The sequence below is a fragment of the Ahaetulla prasina genome, chromosome 3, assembly GCF_028640845.1.
Source record: "Ahaetulla prasina isolate Xishuangbanna chromosome 3, ASM2864084v1, whole genome shotgun sequence".
In the NCBI taxonomy this organism is placed as follows: domain Eukaryota; kingdom Metazoa; phylum Chordata; class Lepidosauria; order Squamata; family Colubridae; genus Ahaetulla; species Ahaetulla prasina.
The window spans coordinates 177,129,299-177,148,466 of NC_080541.1; the positions used below are offsets into that span (position 1 = coordinate 177,129,299).

General features: G+C 36.5%; 1 protein-coding gene and 1 long non-coding RNA gene across 14 annotated transcripts in view; both read right to left on the reverse strand.

The window, feature by feature from the left end:
- ST3GAL3 (ST3 beta-galactoside alpha-2,3-sialyltransferase 3) overlaps positions 1-19,168 on the reverse strand; it is a 213,279-nt gene that overhangs the window by 65,786 nt on the left and 128,325 nt on the right. For 11 of the 13 annotated variants that reach the window (XR_009154187.1, XM_058175501.1, XM_058175506.1 and 8 more), the window contains 3 exons: positions 18,997-19,091; positions 6,141-6,204; positions 635-730 (listed from right to left, as the gene is read on the reverse strand). Coding sequence is in view for 12 of the 13 variants with exons in the window: in XM_058175501.1 (XP_058031484.1) it covers positions 635-730; positions 6,141-6,204; positions 18,997-19,091 (255 nt within the window). In the remaining variant the exon portion in view is untranslated. Of the gene's footprint in view, positions 1-630; positions 731-6,140; positions 6,205-18,996; positions 19,092-19,168 lie in introns of those variants that run through there. The other 2 variants (XM_058175508.1, XM_058175505.1) reach the window with 2 other exon arrangements.
- On the reverse strand, positions 2,360-4,285 carry LOC131194468 (uncharacterized). The gene is made up of 3 exons (XR_009154188.1): positions 4,220-4,285; positions 3,020-3,220; positions 2,360-2,431 (listed from the first exon to the last, which is right to left on the reverse strand). It is a non-coding gene; the product is annotated as an uncharacterized LOC131194468 (long non-coding RNA).

Genomic DNA, 19,168 nt, shown 5'->3' on the forward strand with positions numbered 1-19,168 from the left:
CATTGGAAAAGCCTTGAAGCCTTTCCTTTTATTACCTTCTAAGCTGTTCCTAATCCTCAGCAGTTGCGGTGCAGTAAACAAATTTGGTGTAGTAGGGCTGGCCTTTTTAACCCTTTAATTATTCCTTCTGCCATGCAGCAACTGCTCCTTAGAATTAACAACTGCATGTATAATGCAATATCTTCAACAGCATGTTGGCTATCAATTATGCCTATTAAGCAAAATAGGTTCATACATCCTAGTTGGGAATTTGGGAAGCTTGAAATTGATCACATCTGGCAGGCACCAGACTAGGAAAATGAACTAATATGAGAATCATGTCATTAGGATTGTTTCAATGAAGATAAAATAATGGATTCTAATCAAAGGATCATTTCAAATGCTGAAAAAAGAATCAAGTATTCAAACGTTGGATGGCTGTTATTTTTGTTAATTTCACTCTTTCTGCTATTTATAGTAATATGAATGACAGCTGCACATTGGTCATCCAGGTGTTGATTTTATATGTATAAAATCTAGATTTTTTATATATATAAACACCTAGATGACCAATGTGCAGCTGTCATTCATATTACTATAAATAGGAAAATGGCCCGTACAATATTTTATCTTCTCTTTTGCTGAAACAACTCACCTGATAACAATGTCATAATCATCAATTTTCAAGCCCAGAGATTTGTTTGCTAGAATGCCACCGTTTCCCACAATAATACATCGTCTGCAGCTAAGACTGGAAAGGGAACAGATGAGCAGCTGGTTAAACATCAAAATGCATAAGCACAGAAATATTTCTGGTCCAGATCTGAACCAGTCTCTCCTAAAAGAATCAGAAAGTAGTTAATGGACAATTAAGAGAATGACCCTTGGTAGTAATACACTGAAGAAATTGGTATTGAAAGTTGATAGACATAACCTTATAGCGGTTATAACCTTATAATCTTAGAAGGTTGTGTCTATCATGTAGAAATTGGTTGGCCCTATTTTTCTGTTTTAGTCTAACTCGGAACTTGCACATGAACAGTTTATGATCTTTTCTACAGTTAGCCTTTGGCCAATGGCCAGGTCTTGATTTATCACTGAGCACTTCCATCTCCTTGTGGCAATAAAAGTAGTCCTTGACTTACAACTGTTTGTCTAGTGACCGTTCAATGTTACAATGGAGATGAAAAAAGTGACATCACCATTTCTCGCACTACAGCATTCCATGGTCACATTATCAAAATTTGGACACTTGGCAACTGATTTGTATTTATGACAATTGCAATATCCCAGGGTCATGTGATCACCTTTTGCGACCTTGGTGACAAGCAAAGTCAATAAGGAAGCTGGATTCACTTAACAACCGTGTTACTAACTTAACAACCACAGTGATTCACTTAACAACTTTGGCAAGCAGGGTCGTAAAATGGGGCAAACTCACTTAACAAATGTCTCTCTTAGCAACATAAATTTTGGGCTCAATTGTGACTGTAAGTTGCGGACTACCTGTAATAGGATTAATTTGGTTCCTGTGTGCTCCATGGATGTCTTTTTGCAACATTTTGCAAAATACTGAAAGTAACTACAGTTGAAGTTACTTTCAAATGATTGTAGCTTGTCAAGGATGCCAATAAAGGAGAATATTTGTAGGTCAGGGTTGAAATGAGGGGTCCTTGGTGCTTTCTGAGCTTGGTTGATTTCTTGCAGACATTTTATCACTCAAACTACTAATAGGTAACACCATCAGTGCTAATGATGATATTACCTAGTTTGGATAATGAAACATCTGCAAGAAAACAACCAAGCTCAGAGAGCACCAAGGACCCCTCATTTCAAAGATACTTATGTTTTTCTTGGCAATGTAATGCTACAGATCAAATGTAAAAGACACTCTAAATTACTGTAAATAATAATATACATTTGATTTTTAGCAATGGATTGCTATACATTTGAATTTGTCTGTTTTTACAGATCTGGACAAATGTTCTGATTTCCCCTCCCTCAATTTGTATATCAATAACAGACTCTCTCAACACACAGACACCAATTTTATCAAAACGTAAATAAAGTAAGAAAGAAAGAATTAAAATACTGTAGGATGATCTAAATTAGATAGTTCATATGCCATATATACCTTCAGCACAAGAAGATTATTCCACACCAAAATTTGGCAGCAAAATGTTTGAAATATGGTAATGATTTTTTGATCTGTAATACCAATTCTGCCACAATCCCTGACAAAAGGCCATAAATTTCCCAACACTGCAATTTCAGACTGTTTCTTGGGTTTGAAAAGAATTGGAAATCAAGTCTTTCTTTAAGGTCTTCTACTCCCATTCTCATTCTTAAAATCTGCTACCCTGCCTACAAAATAACTTGCCTTCTGTAACTTTACTGAAGATCAGACGGCTGGATTGAGCAATTTGAACAATCTCTCAAATATTGACTGTACCTGCCATAAATATAAAGATGTGTGGAAAAAAGTCTTAAAAGAGCATGACCATAAAGCAAAAAGTACAAAATAACAGTAGACTGCCAATTATGAAGCTATAGTTACATAAATCCATTAGAAATATTTGGGAGCAACTAATATAGTGCCTGAATTTGTCTCTTGTACTTTACTAAATCTCAATAGCCACCCTTAGTGCAGATGGAGCCACAAGTCTTCTGCCTGATACCAGTGACAGTGAATTGTGAAGTGGAGAAGGAAAAGGGAATCGTGATGGTGGCATGGCCTCTGATCCTAACCAAGGGAATGTTGCCAATTCCTGTCCTGTAGTAATAACCTTTCAATGTAATGAATTAATGGGAAGAATATTCATATATTTATTAGAGGTGAATCGGATTTTTTTTTGCATGTGTAAAATAATCTAATGCATAAATGGTGATGGGATTTAGCATATCCATAAAATGGTGGAAGGGGTTTTGTCCAATCAATAAAATGATTGTTTACTGAGCTTGTGAGAAAGCTAGTTTCATAAATTTCACTATTGTTGTTGATAAGTCACTTATTGCTATTTGTACAACCTTCATTCCTCACCTGCATACACACTTCCTGAATCTCTTCTATTCCTCAATTTCATTGCAAATATGCCCTAGCTGCAGTAAATTAATCCCAGTGTTTTATGCAGTGGATTGTTCACAAATCAGAATGTTGATTTTTCAGTGTCTTTGACAATGCAAGATAAGTCACGAACATTTGCTTTAGAAAATGAGGAACATCTGATGAAGAAGAGAAAATCTGACAGAACAATGATTAATGGAAAATACAGAAAAGTGTAAAAACATGGTACAAAGTTAATTTCAGAGAACACTAGAAGGTAGTGTTCTGTTTAACCATGTGGAAGTAGGACTTATTACAACTATGAAATTGGAACATGTTTGATATTAAATGTAAAACAGCATCTTCAACCTGTCAGATGTATCACGTTGTAACTTCCATAATATCTAACAGCAGGACCATAATGGAGTTGAGGTCCCAATGTAACTGAAGGCTGCAAAGAAATCTAGGCATCTAGCATTCGGAAAAATATTTAATGCACATAATCTAAATACACATCACCAACTCAGCCCTAGAGGTCTGTAGTAAGAAATCCAATAATTAGCCCTTGTTGCCACCCACAAATTATAAAAACCAGATTGTTAGTTTGTTAGAGGTTTGGTTAATGAGAACGCAATAAACTATCAAATAAAATATTGTAAAATATTACAAATTCATAGTTGGGGAATTGTGGTAAGTTAATATATTTAAAAGTATACCTCGAAAGAAAGTGCTTGAAAGAACATGGGCTTTTATTTTGAAAGAAATGCAATCAAGCAGATTGAATTGCCATTAGAAAAAATAAATTCTAAAGCTGTCAGCCTTAGCAGGTAAACCAGTCAGAAATCCATCCAGAACAGTTAATTTTACTTTATTGTAAGGCAACATTTACAAAACCTTATAAGTCAATGCCCAGTCCATCTCCTTTATACCCCAAGAAATTATGAAGGGCCTCTTCTGAGCTTCTTGCCCACCTACTAACCAGCTGTGGACTATGCTGTCTCTGATCTGACCATTCCCTAAAAAGCCTCTCTGGGCCCATTCTCCCAATGTCATTCCCAAATGCCATTACATCAGCTGTAGAAAAATATCTATTTTATCAACACTAAGAGCTGTAATAGGAACTCTTCTTTAATCCTTATTAATTCAGAATAATACATACTGTATATCTCACAGGCCAGAACTAGCAAATCTACTCACCTGTCAAGGGTTGGAGTAATGTGGTAATTCTTTGTTACTGACAAGATAGCTTTGATTAGATTATCTGCAGAGAAAGAAAGAATACTTTAAAGTGAACTCATTTCAAGGATTTTGCAAAATTCATAAGTGGGTTGGATAAAAACTTCAAGATCAAAGTGAACGCTGAATAAATCTGCACCTTAGGTTTAATGTATAACCCATCAACAAGAAATCAGAAAAGGAATAGCCAAAATAAAATACAGGTAGTCCTCAACTTATAACCACAATTGAGTCAAAATTTCTGTTGCTAAATGAGTCATTTGTTAAGTGAGTTTTGCCCCATTTCATGATCTTTCTTGCTACAGTTGTTAAGTGAATCACTGTAATTGTTGAATTAGTAATACAGTTGTTAAATTAATTTGGTGCCCTACTGACTTTGTTGATTGATTGATTGATTGAATTTATATTGCCGCCTATTCACATGGTGAATCAAGGAGGCTTACAGAATTTAAAAACACATTTAAAACAATAAAAACTAACAAAAAGAATCAAATAAATTAATATAGTACAATATAACAAAATCACCCCCCACCTCCCACCCCCTGCTCCGGCGGCAGCAGATCACATGAGTCATTTAATGGGCTCCATCCCGCTCTGGGTTCCCCAAGCTCACTGGCAAATCCAAGTCTTCAGTGCCTTCTGGAAGAATATTAGAGTGGGGGCCATTCTAATCTCTGGGGTAATGATGTTCGAGAGAGGGAGCCACCATGGAGAAGGCCCTTCATCTGGGTTCCACCAGGTGCATCGGGATGGGACCCGCAACATTCCCTACCTACCCGCTGTGATGGGTCAGGTAGATGTGACCAGCAAGAGATGGTCTCTCAGATAAGTCACGAACATTTGCTTTAGAAAATGAGGAACATCTGATGAAGAAGAGAAAATCTGACAGAACAATGATTAATGGAAAATACAGAAAAGTGTAAAAACATGGTACAAAGTTAATTTCAGAGAACACTAGAAGGTAGTGTTCTGTTTAACCATGTGGAAGTAGGACTTATTACAACTATGAAATTGGAACATGTTTGATATTAAATGTAAAACAGCATCTTCAACCTGTCAGATGTATCACGTTGTAACTTCCATAATATCTAACAGCAGGACCATAATGGAGTTGAGGTCCCAATGTAACTGAAGGCTGCAAAGAAATCTAGGCATCTAGCATTCGGAAAAATATTTAATGCACATAATCTAAATACACATCACCAACTCAGCCCTAGAGGTCTGTAGTAAGAAATCCAATAATTAGCCCTTGTTGCCACCCACAAATTATAAAAACCAGATTGTTAGTTTGTTAGAGGTTTGGTTAATGAGAACGCAATAAACTATCAAATAAAATATTGTAAAATATTACAAATTCATAGTTGGGGAATTGTGGTAAGTTAATATATTTAAAAGTATACCTCGAAAGAAAGTGCTTGAAAGAACATGGGCTTTTATTTTGAAAGAAATGCAATCAAGCAGATTGAATTGCCATTAGAAAAAATAAATTCTAAAGCTGTCAGCCTTAGCAGGTAAACCAGTCAGGAAATCCATCCAGAACAGTTAATTTTACTTTATTGTAAGGCAACATTTACAAAACCTTATAAGTCAATGCCCAGTCCATCTCCTTTATACCCCAAGAAATTATGAAGGGCCTCTTCTGAGCTTCTTGCCCACCTACTAACCAGCTGTGGACTATGCTGTCTCTGATCTGACCATTCCCTAAAAAGCCTCTCTGGGCCCATTCTCCCAATGTCATTCCCAAATGCCATTACATCAGCTGTAGAAAAATATCTATTTTATCAACACTAAGAGCTGTAATAGGAACTCTTCTTTAATCCTTATTAATTCAGAATAATACATACTGTATATCTCACAGGCCAGAACTAGCAAATCTACTCACCTGTCAAGGGTTGGAGTAATGTGGTAATTCTTTGTTACTGACAAGATAGCTTTGATTAGATTATCTGCAGAGAAAGAAAGAATACTTTAAAGTGAACTCATTTCAAGGATTTTGCAAAATTCATAAGTGGGTTGGATAAAAACTTCAAGATCAAAGTGAACGCTGAATAAATCTGCACCTTAGGTTTAATGTATAACCCATCAACAAGAAATCAGAAAAGGAATAGCCAAAATAAAATACAGGTAGTCCTCAACTTATAACCACAATTGAGTCAAAATTTCTGTTGCTAAATGAGTCATTTGTTAAGTGAGTTTTGCCCCATTTCATGATCTTTCTTGCTACAGTTGTTAAGTGAATCACTGTAATTGTTGAATTAGTAATACAGTTGTTAAATTAATTTGGTGCCCTACTGACTTTGTTGATTGATTGATTGATTGAATTTATATTGCCGCCTATTCACATGGTGAATCAAGGAGGCTTACAGAATTTAAAAACACATTTAAAACAATAAAAACTAACAAAAAGAATCAAATAAATTAATATAGTACAATATAACAAAATCACCCCCCACCTCCCACCCCCTGCTCCGGCGGCAGCAGATCACATGAGTCATTTAATGGGCTCCATCCCGCTCTGGGTTCCCCAAGCTCACTGGCAAATCCAAGTCTTCAGTGCCTTCTGGAAGAATATTAGAGTGGGGGCCATTCTAATCTCTGGGGTAATGATGTTCGAGAGAGGGAGCCACCATGGAGAAGGCCCTTCATCTGGGTTCCACCAGGTGCATCGGGATGGGACCCGCAACATTCCCTACCTACCCGCTGTGATGGGTCAGGTAGATGTGACCAGCAAGAGATGGTCTCTCAGATAACCTGGTCCCATGCCATGAAGGGCTTTAAAGGTGACAACAGTACCTTGAATTGCACCCAGAAGCAAATCGGCAACCAATGCAGCTCCTGCATTGCAAACCGGGATCTGCAAAAAACCATGCGGGCCCGCTGCATTTTGTACCAACTGGAGCTTCCAGATGCTCTTCAAGGGCAGCCCCATGTAGAGTATGTTGCAATAGTCAAGATGGAAAGTGACTAGGGCATGAGTAACTGTGAGTAGGGACTGTTGCTCCAGGAAAGGGCGTAACTGGCACACAACCCGCAGTTGCACAAAGGCCTTCCTGGCCACGACCACCACCTGCTCTTTGAGCAGGAGTCGTGAGTCCAGGAAAATCCCAGATTATGCATGGGGTCTGTTTGGGGTAGTGCCACCCCATCCAAGACCAAAGGTGGCAATTCTCCCTGAGTTAATGAACCCCAAACCCAGAGCCACTCGGTCTTGCAAGGGTTTAGTTTCAACCTATTGTTCTCCACTCAGCCCCTAACAGCCTCTAGACACAAGAGGGAGGAGACGGCACCACTTAACTCACTTAACTCTGCTTGTTAGAAGGAAACAAAAGGCAATCAAATGACCCTGGGACACTGCAACTGTCGTAAAACGAGTTAGTTGCCAAGCATCTGAATTTTGATTACATGACCATGGGGATGCTCGATGGTTGTAAATGTGAAAAATGGTCATAAGTCACTTTTTCCAGTGTTGTAACTTTGCATGTCACTAAATGAACTCTTGTAAGGACTATCTGTATTTTGTGAAGTATTACTTCACATTTTTCTCAGACATATACCAGCTGGAATTAATTGAATAATAAACTATCCTTCTCTGTGTACTGTGAGCTGAAATGCAATACAAAAGGAGATATTTAATCTGTATGTCTGTTTAGCTAGGAGACCAATACAAATTAAATTATTTGTATTGTAATCATGGGCAGCCATTATTATAATAAGGGAAAAAAACTGCAAACACACTGTATTCAATGTCACCATAGTATGCATTTCTATTAATCTCACAGGTATATTTAGCCTGTAGTGTATTGGTGTGGCTTATCTCTACCAAGCAAAAGATCAAGCAACAACATATACCTGGAGATGTGTTGATACCCACCTCTATGCCACAGGTCGGTATTTCTGGAGAAAACCATTTTTCAAAAAAGTGGTTTTAAAAGAACTCCACAATTTTAGATGATGCATATCATCTCTATAAATAATAAGCAGGATTCACCCAACCTGCAGGACAATGAAGAGTAGATGCTATGCCTCCTCCTCAATCACGATACCAGCACACAAGATAAACCAAGTTATTACTGGTATTTGAGCAGAAAATCCCAGAAATATTCCTACACTGTCTTGTCAGTAAAAAATACAGAAATAATGCATTAAGTAACCAGTAACCTATCCCTTTTTTGAACCTAAATTTAGTGGTAAAGCCAGTTCAGTTAAGAACAATCATATATTAGATTGTTCTGACATTAATTTTTATTTTATGTCTCAAAATAATTTTAATATAAAATTAAGTGTCCTTAACATAATAATATTTTAAAGTCATATTTGGAGAACATATTGGTTACAACAGAAAGTTAGACCCATTGTTCATACAATATCATCTTAAATATTCCATATTCACTGTAGAGGGATATTGAATAGTCAATGTAAAATTCAAGTATAGAGAACTATTTAAATTCCTATATGAGATTAGGCATGATGCTCATTTGCAAAGAACATATTTTGCTTGTCTAATGTCCCAATCCTTAGGCACTTAAGAACAAGAACTTGAAAAGTACCTCTGCCTGAGACTGGGGAATTATTGCTGGTCTAACATAAATCGAAAGCACATTTTATGCCAAATAAAGACAATTATTAGAATAGAATAGAATAGAATAGAATAGAATAGAATAGAATAGAATAGAATAGAATAGAATAGAATAGAATAGAACAGAATAACAGAGTTGTAAGGGACCTTGGAGGTTTTCTACTCCAACCTCCTGCTTAGGCAGGAAACACTACACCACTTCAGACAGATGGTTATCCAACATCTTCTTAAAAGCTTCCCGTGTTGGAGCATTCACAACTTCTTGAGGCAAGTTGTTCCACTGATTAATTGTTCTAGCTGTCAGGAAATTTCTCCTTAGTTCTAAGTTGCTTCTCTTCTTGATTAGTTTCCACCCATTGCTTCTTGTCCTACCCTCAGGTGCTTTGCCTCCCTCTTCTTTGTGGCAGCCCCTGAGATAGTGGAACACTGCTATCATGTCTCTCCTAGTCCTTTTTTTCATTAAACTAGACATATCCAGTTCCTGCAACCGTTCTTCATACGTTTTAGCCTCCCCTAATCATCTTTGTTGCTCTTCTCTGCACTCTTTCTAGAGTCTCAACATCTTTTTTACATCATGGCGACCAAAACTGAATGCAGTATTCCAAGTGTGGCCTTACCAAGGCATTATAAAGTGGCATTAACACTTCACTTGATCTTGATTCTATTCCTCTGTTTATGCAGTCTAGAATTGTGTTGGCTTTTTTGGCAGTTGCTGCACACTGCTGGCTCATATTTAAATGATTGTCCACTAGGACTCCAAGATCCCTCTCACAGTTACTACTATTGAGCAAGGTACCATACATACTGTACCTGTGCATTTTGTTTCTCTTGCCTAAATGTAGAACCTTACTTTTTTCACCACTGAATTTCATTTTGTTAGATAGTGCCCAATGTTCAAGTCTGTCAAGTTCCTTCTGTATCTTAAGACTATCTTCTGGAGTGTTGGCTATTCCTGCCAGCTTGGTGTCATCTGCAGATTTGATGAGTTCCCATCTATCCCGTCTTCCAAGTCATTGATGAAGATGTGGAAGAGTACTGGGCCTAAAACAGAGCTTTGGGGTACTCCACTGGATACTTCCCTCCATGTAGTTGCAGTTCCATTGAGGATTATGTTGAGTGTGGTTGGTCAGCCAGTTACAAATCCATCTGGTGGTGATGCTGTCTAAACTACATTTTTCTACTTTATCTAGTAGTAGGTTATGGTCTACTTTATCAAATGCCTTACTGAAGTCCAAGTAAATTATCGGCAGTATTTCTCTGGTCCACTAATTTTGTCATTTTGTCAAAGAATGCAATAAGATTAGTCTGGCATGATCTGTTTTTGACAAACCCATGTTGGCTTCTACTTATTACTTTGTTTGCTTCTAGGTGTTCGCCGAGTCGTTGCTTGATTATCTTTTCCAGAATCTTCCCTGGTATTGAGGTCAGGATGATAGGTCTGTAGTTTCATGGATCTATTTTTTTTCCTTTTTTGAAGATGGGAACTACATAAACTCTTTTCCAGTTCTCTGGCAGTTCCCCTGTGCTCCAGGATCTTTGAAAGATATAGTTCAGTGGTTCTGAGATCTCGTCTCCCAGTTCCTTCAAAACCTTGTGGTGTAATCCATCTGGTCCTGTGATTTGAACTCATCTAGTGTAGACAGGTGTTCACTTACTATTTTTTCCCTATTTTAACTTGTGCTCTTAATCTGTTTTTTGTGTTTTTGATAGGTTGGACGGTTTTTACCCTTTGTATAAAGACAGATGCAAAAGACGAGTTAAAAGCTTTCTCCCTGTTGCTTGTCACCTATTGCCACTTTCTTCCAGCAATGGACCAATTGTTTCCTTGGCTTTTTTCTTGTTTTTAACATGTTGGAAGAAGAATTTTTTACTAATTTTAAATGGGGTTTTGGTTTTTATAAATTTTTAAAGTTCTAGGCTAATTATAATAAGTTTTTTAACTTGCATTTTAAATTGTATACTGTAGTGTCTGTATTTTATTGTTGCCTGTACACCGCCCTGAGTCCTTCGGGAGAAGGGCGGTATAAAAATCAAATAAATTAATAATAATAATAATAATAATAATAATAATAATAATAATAATAATAATTATTATTATTATTATTATTATTATTATTATTATTATTATTATTATTATTTGTTATTTTTTACTTTTGACACAAGCCTTTGTTCATTGTGAGCCTTAGCTTTCCTCACTTCATCTTTATAGGCTCAGGCTATTTGCTGATATTCTGCTTTAGTTATTTGCCCCTTTTTCCAGTTTTTATACTTGTCCTTTTTGTCTTTCAATTTGTCAGAGAGTTCATTATGCAGCCATGCTGGGTTTTTTTGAGAGCTATTATTTTTCTTCTTCATTGGTATTGTGCTAGACTGGGCTTTTATAATCTCACTTTTCAAAATTTCTTAAGCTTCTTGAGTTGTTTTCTCCTTAAGGATTCTCATCCACGGAATCCTTCCCAAACTCTTGCTAAGTTTATTGAAATTAGCTGTTGTGCTGGCAGCAGAGTCGGACAATGAGGAGGTTGGGTTGCCTATTCCCAATGTGCGCATGCACAGAGCTGTCAGATGGCAAGAACAGTTAAAACAAAAGGGATGACTTGGGAGTAGGGATTGGAGATGATTGGCCCCACCCATAAGACTTAAAAGAGGAGCAAAGGCACGTGGGCCTTTGCAGGAAGCAACATTGTTAATTCTGTTCAGTTTAAAGTCTGTTTGATTCTGGACTCCGTGTGGCTTTGCCAATTAGGTCTTTGGCAGTGTGTCAAGGGAGATAAAGGTGGGTAATTATCAGCTTTATCCTGAAGGAATCTTTACAACTATTTGGAACTCATCTGTGAATGAACAGAATTCACAGCTGTTACAATAAAAGAGGTTTTTGGGACTACTTGTGTGTTTTACTGACTCAGGAAGCCTAGGTTAGAGCATTAGCTCTCTTAAACTCCAAGACTCTAGTTTGACTTTGTTCTACTACTTGTGCTTGCATAATGTTGAATTCCAATATTGCATGATCACTTGCTCCCAAGGTTCCTGTAGCTTCAACACCTTCTATCATTTCATCTCTGTTAGTGAGAATTAATATTACATATTCATACCTACTTCCTTTGCTCTCATTACAAATACCATGCTCATTTTCACTTATTAATAGCTATAATTAAGGAAGAAAATTGAAGGCGTCAAGTTTCTTAGCAAGTAAAAGAATGCACTGTTTTTTCTAAGTAATTGCCTAGCAGGAGGATGATAAGTAAAGGGAAATATAATTTTCTCTTAAATACTAAAACTTCAAAAATTCAAGAGTGGGAATATATTTAGAAAGCTCTATACAAACACAATGGGACCTAGCTACTGTGTGTGCAAATGTACGCATATGTGTGAGACAGACAGTCAAAGAGAAAAAGAGAAACAGAGAAAAGACAAGAAAAAAGTACAAGTTCTACTCTTCTCCATATTTAGTTTTGCCTCATTTTAACAACGATGACAAATATATGCAATCCTCGCATCCCAAATGATTTTCTCAAAGCAAATAAAGTCATCATTATAAACATTGCTCCTTATTTGTGACCCAGAGATTTTCAATAGCTATATCATCTACTTAAACTTTCTCAAATTGAGTAACTCCAGCTTTTATAACGTATGAATTAGGGTTGATGGGGACATCTTGGCAACAAAAATGTTATAAATAGTTGTGGTATATTTAAGAATACTCACAGTGGTATTCAGGAAGTAAGTAAATAATGCAAAGACAATAATGGAGCATATTTATGTCTCAAATGACCCAACTCACACAGATGCTACTTGGTTTGAATCATTCCTAAGTATGTGATGAATGATGATTCATGGGATCTTTAGTTCAGCCTTCAACCTATAAAGACCCACATGAAATTCTGTAGCATATGCAGCTACAGACATTAGGAAGATCCTGGCAAAGCTGTTTGATCATCCTGCTGCAGTAATTTAAGCCAATCATTCATGAGACAGTACAAAGATTCTTTCAGAGACCCAACTTACTTCCTTGAATATACTGCTGTTGCTCTGCTTTTATATGAAGATTGGATAAAAACCTACTAGCCTTAATGATTCAGCACTCACTTCTAAGGATCAACAATAGCCTGGTTTGCAAGCAGAATGAGTCAGCTCCCCCTAAGTTTACACAGAATGCCTTTTATATAAAACATTCCACAACAAAATACAATAAAAATAGCAAATTTCAATCTTGTAACTTTCAACAGGCTCCATTTGAAGAATTAGCTCAGCTTTGTATGGTAAATAAACACACTTTTTATCTGCTATGGATTCATTCAAAGAGAGCAAATATATTCCTTACATGGAGGGCTTCGGGAACAAGCCTTATGCGATACTAGGAAAATTAATTACATTTGGAGCAGGAAAAATCAAGGAAAAATATTTGTCCTATAATATTGACCCCAATATTATTTTTTAGAATTTTTATGTGCTTCTACTTTAGATTTGAAATATTTATTTATTACATTTGTATACTGCTGTATCTTTCAGGGTCTCCGATTAGTTTACAAGACCACAACAAACAATAAAACATCTTCATCCATGATAATAAATTAAGCTAAAATACCAAAACATAATAAATGATTTCACAGAGCTGAACAGAATTATCATTCAACCAAAGTAATAATAAACAACAGTAATAAATAAACAGTAAACAACAGTAATAAATAAACAGTAATAAATAATGAACTTATGGCAAACAAACTACTAAATACCTTATGGAAGACTTCAGTTTTCACTACTTTCTACAATGCAATTAAAGAATATGTGAGTCTGACTTTTGGGAAGCCATTCTATGAGATCAGGTACCAAAAAGCAGTGCTTTCTATACACCTGACAAAGTTGCACAGATTCATTCCCAATTGGAGTCCACACAGAGTGCAATACATGTGAGATGCCGGGGGAAAGGTTCTACCTGATTATCTGGGAACAGTTCGATTCTGTTAGACTTGATGAAGTGGACAGGGTCCTCAATGCTTTCAGTGCAACCACCTGTCAATTAGATTCCTGTCCCTCCTGGTTGATAAAATCTTCCAGGATGGTGACAGCCAGGTGGGTTTGGGCAGTGGTAAATACCTCACTGCAGGAGGGGACATTTCTGGGACCTTTAAAGGAGGCCCTAGTTTGCGCTCTCCTTAAAATAACTATCTCTTGATCCCACCTGTCTGAAGAATTTTCATCCAGTCTTCCACATTCCCTTTTTAAGGAGGAGGGTAGAGAACATGGTTGTTTGGCAGCTTCAGAGGGTCCTGGATGAAACGTATTATATAGACCCCCTTCCAGTCAGGTTTTAGCTCAGTTATGGGACAGAAACAGCATTGGTCATACTTATCCACAAGCATCAATTTCTGGCAAGATTACATACATTTCTGGACTCGAGAATTAAGAAACTGAAGAGATAGCTGAGATGAACTACTGTACTACTGTACTGTACTACCAGAACTACTACTGTGTTCTAATGATAACATGGATCTAAAACACCATTTCAATCATTAAATAACTTTGTAAACTATGGTAAATCTTTAGAAGGATTTCAGTACCGTGTTTTCCCGAAAATAAGACCTTGTCTTATATTTTTTGAACCCCAAAATAAGCACTTGGCCTTATTTTCGGGGAGGTCTTATTATTTTGGGGCACATGGAGTGAGATGGGGATCCTCTTGCCATCTTACCTGATTTCCAGCTCTGTCTTCCTAACCCTAACCAGAGGAAATGGCGGGGACCAGCTGCACATGCAGTTAAATATTTTCGGGTAGAGCTTATTTTTGGGGAAAGGTCTTATTTTCATGTTACTATCTAGAACAAAACAAAATCATTTTTCCAAACAGATAATCATGAACAATCCCTATCTCTCTTTAGGAGAGCCTTATTCTTTTGCCTTGGTCCATTATCTTGCCCAAATTCAAGCTCTAAATGCAATTAATGTACAACCTTTTATGATTTTGAAGCATACAAACTATTTATGAAAACATGTGCATTAAGAAACTATCAAAAGAATTTCCAAAGAAATATGAAATCCATCTGTGAATATTTATGGGCAATGATGACTTCATCTAAAAGTTTTATTATAATTAAAAGAAGAGAAATTCTTACATAAATGAGATTTATTTTCCTTCAACTCCTTGACTGACATTTTTAGAACACTCCCTTTTCTCTAAGAAAGTTTCAATCAGTATTCATGAGATTTCAAGTCACAATAAAATTAACCTTTAATACATCCTAGGTTATTGGGCCACATGACTTAGTCCAAGAGCTCCTTAACCTTGTACAGTAACTGTATGTGAATTTATTATTATTATATGATGTGGATGTAAATACTTCACAGAATGATCTTAGCTGTACAATTCCTCCTTGAAAAACACGAATGAGGGCTATCATATAATAAAGGAAATGAGAAATGAACAAAAATCGTATTGGTTAGCTCTGTGTTCAGGCTGTGAATGCAGCAAAACTAATTGGTATGTGAACACTGTAAACAAATGATAATGCCAGTATCATTTCCATCCCCTTAGCAGTTGCATTTAGTTTTGCATATATCAATTTATATTACCAATGTGATTCTGGATGGCAAAAAAATAATTAAAATGCATGTATATTAAAAATAAATAAAAACCGCCCTTCTGACACCTTAATACACAGGAGTTCCCAAGCATACAATTCACCAATAGTGTGGGCCCAATTACTCAAATCCCCATGCCTGTGTAAACAGCCAGATGCTCTTTGGCATTCTGAAAACAAAACCAGAAAAGGATGGGAAGAAATGTTAAAAGCCAAGAGGAATACAAATTTGTCAGAAACATCACAGTGACTTGTGAGGGCAGAAGGGTAAATAAGGATAATTCCCTCAAACACAGAATAGAAAGTTGGAACATAACGAACAGAAACAAATGTTTACATATCACAGCGAAACTCTCTACACTTAACACTTCAGAAACAGAGAAAGACTTTGCTTTCTGTGTGGTCATTGCTTGCTTTTTCTCAAATGTTTACCCCTTTCCCAGAACACCACAAATTTCAAGGTCAGCCTAGAGTCAAGATCTAAATATAAAAATTCATAGAAAACAAGCAGTGAAAAATGCCTCTTGATTTTCCCAGTTCTGGAACATGCAAAGCTAAATATATCCCCATAACAAGATACTTAGAATGTAATATAACACACGCGCAGACCACACTTTTTGTTGGCATATAGGCCAATCTTCTTACATCTGGAGACTTGAGAATCCTGTAATTGCTATTGTAACATTTCTGGGAGATACTCAATTGGACGATTCTGCTTATTAATATTACTATCATAGCAAATTCACACCATTTCCTTAGTGATCCCTTTTCTTTACACATGTAGTCCTCAACTCACAGTCATCCATTTGAAGTGACATCGGCACTGAAAAAAAGTGATTTACAACTGGTCCTTATACTTACAACTTACACAGCATCCCCTTGATCACATGAGTGTTTGGCAACTGGCATGTATTTCTGATGCTGTGTCCAGGGTTGTGACAAGCAAAGTCAATGGGAGAAGCTGAATTCACTTAATGACTGCATGATTCACTTAGCAACTGCAGTGATTCTCTTAACCATGGCAAGAAAGATCATTACATTGGGTTTGACTCACTTAATAACGGCCTTGCTTAGCAACAGAAATTCTGGTCCCAATTGTCGTTAAAAGTAGATGACTACCTGTACTTATTTTGAAGAGAAAATTGCTACAATGTCAAAATTATCAAAAGGAAGCTCATGGCTAACATTTGAAGTCTGTTCCTAGGTACTAATTAGGATTCAGGTTTGATATTATTAATATCAAGCTCAGTAATTTCTTATTGGTAGTTGAACTATAGCTGCTCTCCGTATCTTTGATCAAACCATCTTAATCCCAGGATATTTATATAATAAAGAATTCCAGTATGATATTTTCCATATGTAAGTTTAATAAACACAACGGCAACGTCTAGTTAGCAAACATCCCCATTATCTGGAGCAATCTGGAGAATGGAAAGCAATGAAGTACACTTCTATGATGTACATAGCAAAGTACACTTCATTGCTCCAAATGATATATATCACAGAGGGCATCATCTCCATTTTAGAAAATAAGATTTATAGGAAAACAAAACCAGGAAAATAATTTAGAAGAAAACAATAAAAGCACAATTATCACTAAATAGTCAGAGGTTAGGAAACAACAAATCAAGCATGGGAAATCTCTGTCCAGTTGAATGCTCTTCCCATGCCATTCTGGAGCATAAGATCAGGGGGGGGAAAAGAAGCTTACACATGAAAAATAACTATATATGTATATGTATTTAAGATTTAGGCTGAACTGTATGTATTATTAAACTTTAGAAATGTACTAGGGTTTATTTATTTGCTTTTGATGTCCCAAAATGGATGATGAAATTATGTGGCCTCTTTTTTCCTGACACCAACCTCTCCATTAAAAGTCTGATACGGCATGTCATTTTCTATAAAGACTTCTAAAATCTATTTACAGAAAAAAAATCTCTAAAATTATGCTAGCTGACCTTCAAGTTGACAGAATTATGCCAGTCAATTTTCATCTGAATTTCAAGCAAACACTTGATGACACAAATGCCCAAAGTCCAAAACATCTGCACAAAGCATTTCCCAAGATATGTACTATGTTTGTGAATCTCCCTTGACAACAGCCAGATTTTACATTCAGACCTCAGATTTCTGATGCTCAACTGAATATCATTCTCTAGAAAGTGGCTCAATCTCCCAGGTGCTCTGATCCTGGCAGCCATCAGCGGCAGCTTTCTCCTGCCATCCTGTTTCAACCAGTATCAGACTAGTCTTGACTGAAAACCTTAATGAGGTTTTGATCCCATCAACAAGTCACAATAATTCATCCCCAGTGCCTACTCTGGGAAGGAAAAAAGCTGACGCAAGAATTTCAAGTGATGTGTGCTTGAGACTGTGATGCGAGAAGGGTGCCATTTGCTTCACTCACGCTCTGGTCTGTCAGCACTGTCATTAGACCTACTAGTTTGCTGAGAACAATAATTCTTTCCTCCCACAAGTACAAACTGCTTTAGACTGAATCCTGGCACAAAGTTTGGTCCCAAGAGGACACTATACAAGCCATTCATTTGATTTGCTCCCACTGCTTCAGCTCCCAGCCATTTCAAGAATAGTAAGTTTCTGATTTTAACTGAAGAAAATCCAACATAAAACCCTAGATTAACATAGCTCTATAGTGGTGACACAAACTGACAACAACTTGGAAATACAAAACAAAGACTGCCCAAAGACATTCAGTCATCCTGTACTACAATTCTCCATATTTCTTGGCTAAAATACTCAGCCTGTGAAAATAAAATAACCCACATAGAGATCCATAATCTACACTCTGCAGAAAAGTGATCCTGTAAGAGTACTATTAGTGAGCAATCCTGTTTCCATCTGTGCTTCCAATCACTTCCAAAGTCAATATTTCTATTAAAAAAAAAGTGGCTGTTTGTCACCTTTCTAGGAAGGATGCCTCTCCAATAGGAAGGCAAATATGTATAAAAGGTGAGGTACCTACATATCTTGGCCATGGTTAAAGAATGCAAGGATTTGGGAGTAGCAAGCTCATGCTTCAGTGAGTCTCCTTTCAATACAACTAAATATTGTACTATATAAATAATAAAATATTTCACCTCTTATGGAATTTTTATATTTAATTACATTCTACTCTGCTCCTTTTTGTGGTATGAAGACAGATAGAGCTGTGAGACTGCATTTACCTACTAAACACTGTCTTAAATATCACGTTTAACAAGGCAGACTTCATGGAGGCTCATTTTTATGGAATACTAAAACAAAGGATATTATCATCTGAATTGGTATACTTTGTGTTGAATAATTTCCTATCTTCAAGTTCCTTCCATAAATTACGAGAGGCAATTTATTTCCAATTATGTCATTGTCAACATCCTTTTTACTCACCTTTCTTAAGTGGCTACAGAAGGTTGAAAGTATAAAATAGTGCTCTGTTTAGGACAATTTTGTAATACTTTACTCCAAAGGAAAGAAATTTAAAATATGCCCAAAAAGGAGAATTCAAATTTATTTAATATACAAGTCCATAAGTTCTAAAGGTAATATGCAGAACACAAATATTGTGGATTAACATGTTATCTTACCTTGTCCTTTAATCCCAAAAGGTGGAAGAAAATCCCGAATCCTTGTCCATTTTCTGAAGGACTCATCCAAAAACATTGGTGCTGGCTTGGAGAATCTATAAATATAATGAAACCGAATGCTTTTATAAAAGAAAAAAAAATGAAAACCAAAGCTTCAAGGAAAGAAAGAGTT